The 9,468-nt window shown below is 67.7% G+C and overlaps 1 protein-coding gene across 2 annotated transcripts; it reads right to left on the bottom strand.

The window, feature by feature from the left end:
• Window positions 1-2,040: 2,040 nt before the first annotated feature.
• RBMS2 (RNA binding motif single stranded interacting protein 2) lies at window positions 2,041-9,256 on the bottom strand. Of its 2 annotated transcripts, none has more exons than XM_086870332.1 (13): window positions 9,085-9,256; window positions 7,795-7,943; window positions 7,626-7,684; window positions 7,458-7,549; window positions 7,222-7,379; window positions 6,410-6,489; window positions 6,224-6,333; window positions 6,100-6,146; window positions 5,850-5,943; window positions 5,683-5,730; window positions 4,473-4,580; window positions 4,317-4,394; window positions 2,041-3,219 (listed from the first exon to the last, which is right to left on the bottom strand). In XM_086870332.1, the coding sequence occupies exons 1-13, from the start codon at window positions 9,148-9,150 to the stop codon at window positions 3,139-3,141; spliced, it is 1,170 nt and encodes a 389-aa protein (XP_086726458.1). In that variant the 5' UTR covers window positions 9,151-9,256; the 3' UTR covers window positions 2,041-3,138. The 2 variants fall into 2 exon arrangements, with proteins under 2 accessions (XP_086726458.1, XP_086726459.1); XM_086870333.1 differs by having other exon boundaries at window positions 2,979-3,219; window positions 7,795-7,940.
• Window positions 9,257-9,468: the final 212 nt, after the last annotated feature.

The raw sequence follows: 9,468 nt of genomic DNA, 5'->3' as shown, positions 1-9,468 counted from the left end.
GCGTGTCCCCCCCAGCCCCACAGAGCACTGAAAACAACTCACCTACCTGGGCAGGGGGGGGGTCCGGCCGCGCCCCCCGCCCCCCACCCCCCCTCACCCGTCTCAAAGTAGCCTTTTTTCTATCAGATAAACCTCAGAAACTTTTTATTTTATTTTATTTTTTTGCTTTGAAACTAAGAGGTGATTTGAAGTCTATTTGAACTGACTTTATATTACGCATAAATATTTATATTTTATCTAAATAACTGCGCTGTAAACGGACTTTTTTTGTGGTTTTAAGTCACGTTTTCGGACCCGTCAGGTTTTGGGGTGTTTTTTTTTGCTTTTTTTTTTGTTTTTTTTTTTTGTTTCCTTTTTCTTAATTTTTTTTTTTTTGTTGTCGTTTCAATTTTTTTTTTTTTTTTCCGTCGTGGGAAAAGTTTTTTCGGGAGTCTCCGTATCGTTCTCGTGTTCGTTCAGTTAAAAGTTGCTCCCCCTTCCCTCTCCCACCCAACCCCGGTTTGAAACCCCTGCACCCCCCAAAAGCCCCCCCTGGCTGGCACCCACCCCCTCGGGGGATGGAGGGGGGCTGGGGGGGGGGTCTCTTTATCCCCCCCCCCTTCCTCCTCCTCCTCCTCCACCACCTTTTCTATAACCAGCCGTGTTGTTTTAGTGACTTTTTTGATAATTGTACAGGTTTTTGTGAATTTAAATTTATTTCTTTCTATATTTTTAGGACCAATCTCGTTTTTAATAAGGTTTAGAGGAGAGGGGGGGGGGGGCGGATTTCCCCCCTCTCCCCCCCCCACCCCCCCATCGCCCTCCTCGCTGTTGCCTGTTGATGTCCCCCCCCCCCCAAAAAAAAAAAAAAGTTGTAGGACCCCTCCCCTTCCCCTCGACCCCCTCCCCACCCGCGTGTTGCGTTCGAGAATAAACAACTCACGTTTGATAAACAAACCATGCTCCGAGCCTTTCTTTAAGGGGTGGGGGGCTTCTGCGGGGGGGCGGGGGAGGGATTTTGGGGATCCCTGGGTGGGTGGCGGGGGGTTTTTTTTTGTGGGATCCCCTTTTCTCACGACACAAACGCTTTTTTTTCTTTTTCTTGCCGTTTTTTATTTAAAAAAAAACCAAAAAAAAAAAAAAAAAACAACCTCGAAGTGTGGGGGGGGGTGTTGGGGGTGGGGAGGGGTCGCGGGGGTTTTTTGAGGGTGAGGGGGGGGTCGCGGGGGGGGGGGGGCGAGCGCGGAAGCAGGAGGAAGAAGAAAATACAAAACTAGAAACCTCTCGAGATTTTTAAAAAAAAGCAACTTAAAAACCTGTACAAAATGCGCTACGTATAAATTAAAGGGGGGGGTTTGGGGGGGGCCGGGGAGGGGGGCGAGGTTTTGGGGGGTGGGGGTCTCGGCTTCTCCTCGGCAGCTCGAGCTCCCCCCCCCCCCAAACCCCCACCCCCACCTCTCTCCCCCCTCCCCAGGACCGATGGGACCCCAAATCTCAGCCCCCCCTCCAAACCAGCAGCGGGGCAGGGGCTCAGCACGGGGGGGGGGGGGGGTCCCAGCGCCCCCCCCCCCCCCCAGCCCCGAGGGGGGGGTCTGAGTAAGGGGGGGGGTCTCTCCCTCTTTGGTTCCTTCCTTGGGGGGGTCACAGCCCCCCGACCAAAGGGGCCGTGCCCGGGGGGGCCGGGCAGTAGCAGCAACGGGGGGAGGTGGGTGATGGCTGGAAACCGGGGGGGGGGGGCGTCACCCCTGGGGGAGGGGAGGGGATGGGGGGGGGGCAAAGGGTTGAAGACCCCCCCCCCCACCCACCCCCCACCCACCCAGAGCGGGGCTGGGCGCCCACCGAGCTGTGGGGTGAGGTAGATGTGTGGCGGGGGGGGGGGGTCCCGCTTCCCCGGGGGGGGGTCTTGGGGACCCCTCTGGGGACCCCCCTGCATTGGGGGGGGGCTGGAAGAACCGGGAGGCCCCTGGGCAGAACTGGGGGGAGGGGTGGGAAATGGGGGGGGGGGGGGGGGGGGGGGCACGGCCGGCCCCGCAGCTGGAAGCAATTTGGGGAGGGGGGCTTTGGGGGGAGGGGGGGGGGCTGCTCCCCCACTGCGGGGAGGGACGGACGGACGGACAGACCCCCGGCGAGGGGGGTGCGAAGCCTTTTTGGGGGAGGCGGAGTGGGGGGGGGGGGCTGCTCAGCTTCACCCCCTCCCCCCTCCCCGCGACCCCCCCCCAATCTTTGGTTGCGAGAGCCGCCCCCGCGGGACCCCCTGATTGTCGCTGGGCGAGGGGGGGACAGCGGGGGGGGCCGGGGTCCCCCCGGGGGGGGCGCGGGGGCTCTAAAGTGCCTGATTGACCCTCGGGGCGCCCGTCCAAGCTGGGGGGGGGGAGGGAGGGGGGCTTTTTTTTTTTTTTGGGGGGGGGGGTTATTGCACTTGACCGACCCCCCCGGGGCAGGAATGGCTGGGGGGGGGGGGGGGAGGGGGGAGGGAAGCACCCCCGGCCCTGCGGGGGGGCTGGTGCCCGGAGTTTGGGGCGGGGGGGTTCTCCATGGCCCCCCAACACCCCGGACCCCGAGCCGGGGGCACCGGGCAGCAGAAGGCACGGGGGGCACCGGGGCCGGCGGGGGCCGCGGGCCCTGGAAGCACGAGGTGGGGGGCGGCCGGGACCCCCGGTCCCCCCCGGGGCGGCGGCGGCGGCTTTTGCCTTTTTTTATTTTTTTTCTCCTTTTTTTTTTTTTTTTTCTCTTTTTTTTTTTTTTCCTCCTTTTTTTTTGGTTTTTTTTGTTTGTTGGTTTTTTTTACGTTTTTTCGCCTTTTTTTTTTTTTTTCTCCTTTTTTTTTTTTTTTTGTCGTTTTGGGTTTTGGTTTTTTTTTTTTTTTTCCTTTTTTGAGTTTTTTAGAAAAGGCGGGAGGAAGAAAAGCCCTCCGAGGGGGGGGGAGGGGAGGTGGGGGTGGAAGGGGGGGGGCAAAGAGAACACCCCCCCCCTCCCCTCCCCCCTGCCAGCGCCGGGACCCCCCCCCCTTTACCCCACCCCGGGCTCAGGGACCCCCGGAAGGGGCTCGGAGCTTTCCCGGTGGGTCTGGGGTCCCTCGGGCGGGGCGGGGGTCCCGGCGCGGCCCCTCCCGGGGGATTTGGGTGGGTGGGGGTCCCTCGGGCCGGGCCCCCCCCGCCGCTACTTGGGGTAGGGGTAGGGGAAGGCGCCGGGCTCGGACGGGGACTCGATGGGGCCGTGGGTCGGGGCGGCTCCGCCGTCCTGCGGGGAGGGGTTAATGCACCCCCAAATCCTGCACCCCCAAATCCTGCACCCCCAAATCCTGGGCCCCCAAATCCTGCATCCTTAAACCCTGTACCCCCAAATCCTGAACCCCCCAAACCCTGCACCCCCAAATCCTGCATCCTTAAACCCTGTACCCCCAAATCCTGAACCCCCCGAATCCTGCACCCCCAAATCCTGCATCCTTAAACTCTGTACCCCCGAATCCTGCACCCCCAAAACCTGGGCCCCAAAACCCTGTACCCTCAAATCCTGCACCCCCGAACCCTGCACCCTTAAATCCTGCACCCCCGAACCCTGCACCCCCAAATCCTACATCCTTAAACCCTGCACCCCCCGAATCCTGCACCCCCAAAACCTGGGCCCCCAAATCCTGCACCCCCAAATCCTGAACCCCAAATTCTGCACCCCCCTGAACCCTGCACCCCAAATCCTGTACCCCCAAACCCTGCACCCCCCAAACCCCACACCCCCAAACCCTGCACCCCCAAATCCTGCCCCACTCCCCCCAAATCCTGCACCTCAAATCCTCCACCCCCGAACCCTGCACCCCCATGAACCCTACACCCCAAATCCTGTACCCCCGAACCCTGCACCCCCCAAACCCTGCACCCCCAAATCCTGAACCCCAAATTCTGCACCCTCCCGAACCCTGCACCCCAAATCCTGCCCCACCTCCCCCCAAATCCTGCACCCCCGAACCCTGCACCCCCAAATCCTGAACCTCCCGAACCCCGCACCCCCAAACCCCGCACCCCCAAACCCCGCACCCTCGAACCCTGCACCCCCAAATCCTGCACCCCCAAACCCTGCATCCCCAAATCCTGAACCCCCCGAACCCTGCACCCTTAAACCCTGCACCCCTCGAACCCTGCACCCCTCGAACCCTGCACCCCTCGAACCCTGCGCCCCTCGAACCCTGCGCCCCCAAATCCTGAACCCTCAAATCCTGCATCCCCAAATCCTGAACCCCCCGAACCCTGCACCCTCAAGTTCTCCACCCCCAAATCCTGGACCCCCGAACTCTGCACCCCCAACCCTGCACCCCAATCCCCCTCCCGGCCCCCCGCACTCACCTCCAGCGGGAGCGCGGGGGGCACGGGCGGGTACGGCGGGATGAAGGCTCCGGGGACGGCGGCGGCAGCGGGGACATACTGGGGACAGCGGGGGGGGGTCAGGGGGGTCCGGGAGGGGCTCAGGGGGTTTGAGGAGGGGGCTCGGGGGGGTCTTACCGTGCCTGCGCTGCCCAGAGAGAGGTGGCCGAGCTGCTGGGCCAGGGGGGCCACCACGGAGGGCTGGAGGGGGACAGCGTGGTCCACGGCGGGGGCCAGCACCGCGCCCTGCACGGCACAGTCAGTGTGGGGACACCGGGGGGACACCGGGGGGACATGGGGACAACGGGGGACACCGGGGGGACATGGGGACACTGGGGGGACACCGCGGGGACATGGGGACAACGGGGGACACGGGCGGGGGGGGCCCAGCACCGCGCCCTGCACGGCACAGTCAGTGTGGGGACACCGGGGAGACACCACGGGGACATGGGGACACCGGGAAGGGGGGCCAGCACTGCACCCTGCACGGTACCAGCAGCGTGGGGACACCGGGGGACATCGGGGGAACGTGGGGACACCCGGGGACACCGAGGGGACACCGGGGGGTCATGGGGACACCGGGGGGACAGCAGGGGGACACTGGGTCACAGTGTGTGACACCGGGGGGACACAGCGGGGGCCAGCGCTGTGCCCTGCACAGCACCGTCAGCACGGGGACACTGAGGGGACACTGAGGGGATACGAGGACAGAGCCATGGGGACACGGGTGGGGGACACGGGCCACAGGGACACGGGGGGCACCTGAAGAGCCATGGGGAGATGGCGGGAGCACGGGAACCGGGGCCATGGGGACAATGGGGACACAGGCACCTGAGCCATGGGGACATGGGGGAATTGGGGGGGACATGGGGGTGACACAGGGACCAGGACCATGGGGGGACATAGAGGGTGACACAGGGACAAGGCCATGAAGACATGGGGGGGACCATGGGGTGGCACTGGGGGGACACAGAGGAGGGGGGGTACAGGGACGAGGGCTATGGGGACACACGGGGGACACAGGGAGTGGGACATGGGGACACAACGGGGGAGGGCACAAAGGGACCGGGGGTGTGGGGACATGGGGGACACTGGGGACATGGGGAGGGGACAGGGCCCAGAGACCACCAGGTGAGGCTAAAATGGGCGGGGTCTGTCACAGGTGGGTGTGGCTTCCTGGCAAAGTGGGAGGGGCTTGGCTGCAGGGGGTGGGGCTCCAGCAGCCCCTCCCCCATCGGGGTGGGGCAGGAGTGGGTGGGGCCGATCCAAGCAGGGTTCCCGCCACCCCTCCCCCCCTCCGGGCGTGGCACCGGGCGTGGCACCGGGCGTGGCACCGGGCGTGGCTCACCGTGGGCTGCACGAGGTAGGACTGGTGCATCCAGGTGGGGCCGTGGACCTGTGGGTGGCACCAGGTGGGAGCAGCTGGGGGCTCCCCCAAACGCTCCGCCCCTTTCCCAGGTGGGGACTCCCCCCCCCCCCACCTGCCAGGACCCCCCCAAACCAAACCCCCCGTACCTGGTAGGAGGACACCGGGGAGGGCAGGTAGGGGGCCAGGGCGGCAGGGGGGAGCATCCGGCCGGGGGCCAGCCCGTAGGGCGCCGGGTAAAACCTGCGGGGCGGTGGGTCAGGGTTGGGGGGGCCACGGCCGGCAGCCCCCTCCCCACCAGGGCTGGGGGGTCCCTGGGGCACCCCCACCCCACCAGGGCTGGGGGGGCCCTGGGGCACCCCCACCCCACCAGGGCTGGGGGGTCCCTGGGGCACCCACCCGTTCTGCAGCGCCGTCGCGGGGTCGTAGGCCAAGGTCACGGTGCCCTGGGGTGGGGGAAAGGGTCAGAGCCGCTCTTCAGCCCCCCCAAACCCCCCTCCCCACACCCCTGTGCCCCCCTCACCGCATCGCTGTCCCGGGCCCAGGCTCTGCCGTTGGACACGAACTTGCCCTGGCTCTGCCGCTTCTTCTGCCCCCCGTCAGCGAATTTGCAGAGTAGGGGGTCTGGGGGGGCTGGGGGGGGGTGTCAGTGCTGCCAGCCAGCCCCCAGCACCCCCAGAATCCCCTCCCAGGACCCCCCCAAGCCCACCTGGCACCCCCGGGGGGGTTTTGATGAATTTCCCGTTGAAGTGGGTGATGACAGCCTCGCACTTCTCCGTGGATTCCATCCTGGGGGGAGCGGGGCTGGGCCGGGGGCCACAGGCGGGGCCCCCCCAGCCCCCCAGATTCGTGTGGACCCCCCAATACCCCTTCAGGTTCCCCCATCCCTATGTGCCCCCCCCCAGCCCTGTGCAGCCCCCCAAACCCACACCCCTGCACACTCCCCATCCTCCCAAGCCCCCCCAGCTCTGTGTAGCCCCCCCAAGTTCTACGCCCCCCGCAGCACTCCTCGCTCCCCTGGGCCCCCAAACCCTGTGTGCCCCCCCCCATCCCCTGCAGCCCCCCCAGTTCTGTGCAGCCCCCCAACTCCCTGCCCCCCCAGCCCTCCTGAGCCCCACCAGTGTTGTGCAGCCCCCCCAATTCTGTGCAGCCCCCCCAGCCCTCCCCATCCTCCTGGGCCCCCCCAGTTCTGTGCATCCCCCATCTTCATGTGTCCCCCAGCCCTCCCCATTCTCCTGAGCCCCCCAGCCTCATAAACCCCCCAATCCCCTGCAGCCCCCCCAGTGCTGTGCAGCCCCCCAACTCCCTGCCCCCCCAGCCCTCCCCATCCTCCTGAGCCCCCCCAGTGTTGTGCAGCCCCCCCAGTTCTGTGCAGCCCCCCAGCCCTCCCCATCCTCCTGAGCCCCCCTAGCCCCATACACCCCCCCATCCCCTGCAGCCCCCCCAGTTCTGCGCAGCCCCCCAACTCCCTGCCCCCCCAGCCCTCCCGATCCCCCCGGGCCCTGCCAGGCCCCCCCGTACCGTGCGAAGCCCACCCCCCGGCTGGCCCCGTGGGGGTCCCGCAGGATGCGGGTGGAGACCACCTGCCCAAAGGGCTTCAGCAGCGCCTCCAGCTCCTGCTCGTCCACGCCCAGCGGCAGGTTCGAGATGTACAGGTTGGTGGGGTCCTGCTCCTGTTGCTGTGGGGAGGGGTCAGGGGGCTGCCTGGGCTGCTGGGGGGGTCACGGGGGGCTCTGGGGGTCGGGGGGTGTGCATACCTTGGCCATCTGAGCCTGGACCCCGCTGGCCTTCAACGCTGTGACGGCCTTTTGGGCGGCTGTGGGGCTGTCAAAGTCCACAAAACCATAGCCTGGGGAGGAGGGAGAGGTCAGAGAGACCCTCCAGAGCCCCCCCGGACCCCCTCTCCAGCCCTGCTGCCCCCCAACCTTTGCACTTGTTGGTTGTCTTGTCCAGGATGGCTTTGGTGGAGACGATCTTCCCATAGCTGGGGGGGCGGAAAAGGGGGAGTCAGAGCTCAGTGGGACCCCCAGCCCTCCCTGGGGTGGGGGAAAGGATGGGACCCCAGCCCCAGCCCCAGCCCCCAGCCCCACTCACGGCTGGCAGAGCTTGACCAGGTCCTGGTCCGTGGTGCCGGGGTGCAGCCCCCGGATGTAGAGGTTGGTCTTGCTGAGCTGGTCCGGGGCCCCCCCGGCGGGGCTGGGGCTGGGGGGTCCCAGGGGCTGGGCCGGGGGCACATAGGGCTGCTGGGGGGGTGGGAGGGGCTCAGGACCCACCGCGGCTCTGCCTCAGACCCCCCAAAATCCTCCCGCTCAAGGAGCCGGCGTGGATGTGGGGAGGGGCTGTCGGAGCCCCCCCAGAGGGGGTCTGCCCATCCCGGGGGGCTGCACCCCCGGGAACCCCCGAGGCAGCGGAAACCTCTGGGCTGATGTCAATGTGCAAACGTGAATCAGCCGCCCTTGGACCCCCCCCGGACCCCCCCGGGAACGCCGTCGCCTCTCCCGGGACCCCTGAACCCCATCATTTCCCCCCGACTCCATTATCTCACCCCCAGACCCCATCTCTCCCCACCGGGGTCCCCATCATCCCCCCAACCCCCCCGGGGGTCCCCATCCCTCATTCCCCGGGGGTCCCCATCCCTCATTCCCCGGGGGTCCCCACCCTCCTCCCTCCCTCGGGACCCCCAGACCCGTCCCTCCCTCCCCAGGCTCCCCAGTTTTCTCTCCAGCGGGGTCCCCTCAACCCACTCGGGGGTCCCCATGTCCCCCCACCCCGGGACCCCTGCACCCCGTCACCGCCCCCCCCTCCAGGGTCCCTGTCCTCCCCCTGTCCCGGGGTCCCCATCACCCCCACAGGGGTGTCCCTGTCGCCTGCCCCCCGCCCCAAGTGCCACCCCCTCGTCGTCCCCCCCCCAGCTCCCGGTATCCCCCCCAAGTCCCGGCCCTGCTGCAGCTCGGGGTGTCCCCCCCGGGGGGCGGCGGGGATGGGGGTGACCCCCCCCACTCCCCTCCCGCAGCACCACTGACGAGGGGAAGAGGGAAACTGAGGCACGAACGGGGCGTGGGGGGGGGGGGAGGGCGGACACACGGGACCCCCCCCCCCCCCCCGGAGCCGCGCCGGGAGAACCGGAGAGAGGCGATCAGCGGAGCCCCGAGCGCTGCCGCTCCCGGGGGTCTCCCCGCTCGGTGTCCCGGTGTGGGGAGGGGGGGGGGGGTCAGCAGGGGTGTCCCCCCGCCCCAATCCCGGGAACCCCATTCCCCGCCCCCCCCCCCAGGCCTGTCCCGCCGGGCCGGCCCCGGAGCCGCCCCCGCGCGTCCCCCCCCGCCGGACCGGGCCGGGCCGGGCCCTCCGCGGGCCCCCCCGGCCGCCGCCCCCCCGGGCCGGTACCTTCTTGCCGCCCTTGTTGTAGGCGAAGGCGGGGAGCCCCGAGCGCGGCGGCACCGAGAGCAGCATTTTCCCGAGCGCGAGGGGCCGGGACCGGGCGTGACGTCACACCGGGAGCCAGCCTGGAATCCGGGCGGGCCCCGCCACGCCGGGTCCTAGCGCCGCTCCCCGCCCGGTGCTGCCGCGGCCTCCCCCGCTGTCACCCCCCCCCCCCCCCGCCCGGTGTCACCCCCCCGGTGCTGCCCGTCCTCCCCCGGTGTTCCCCGTCACTCCTCCCGGTGCCACCCCGTCACCCACCGGACGTGCCCCATCACTCCCCCGCTGTCACCCCCGGTGCCGCCCGTCACCCCTCGGACCCCCCCCCGTCATTCCCCCGGTCCTGCCCCG

Source organism: Cyanistes caeruleus, chromosome 32 (genome assembly GCF_971803275.1).
Source record: "Cyanistes caeruleus chromosome 32, bCyaCae1.hap1.1, whole genome shotgun sequence".
NCBI classification, from domain to species: Eukaryota; Metazoa; Chordata; class Aves; order Passeriformes; family Paridae; genus Cyanistes; species Cyanistes caeruleus.
This window is presented reverse-complemented; position numbering and strand designations above follow the sequence as displayed.

Coding starts and splice junctions, on each gene's coding strand:
- RBMS2 (XM_086870332.1), bottom strand. CDS start 9,150: ATGCTGCTCTCGGTGCCGCCGCGCTCGGGGCTCCCCGCCTTCGCCTAC. Junction 7,685..7,794: donor CTGGTCAAGCTCTGCCAGCC/GTGAGTGGGGCT, acceptor CCGCCCCCCCAG/CTATGGGAAGATCGTCTCCA. Junction 6,490..7,221: donor CGGGGGGTGGGCTTCGCACG/GTACGGGGGGGC, acceptor CGCTCCCCCCAG/GATGGAATCCACGGAGAAGT.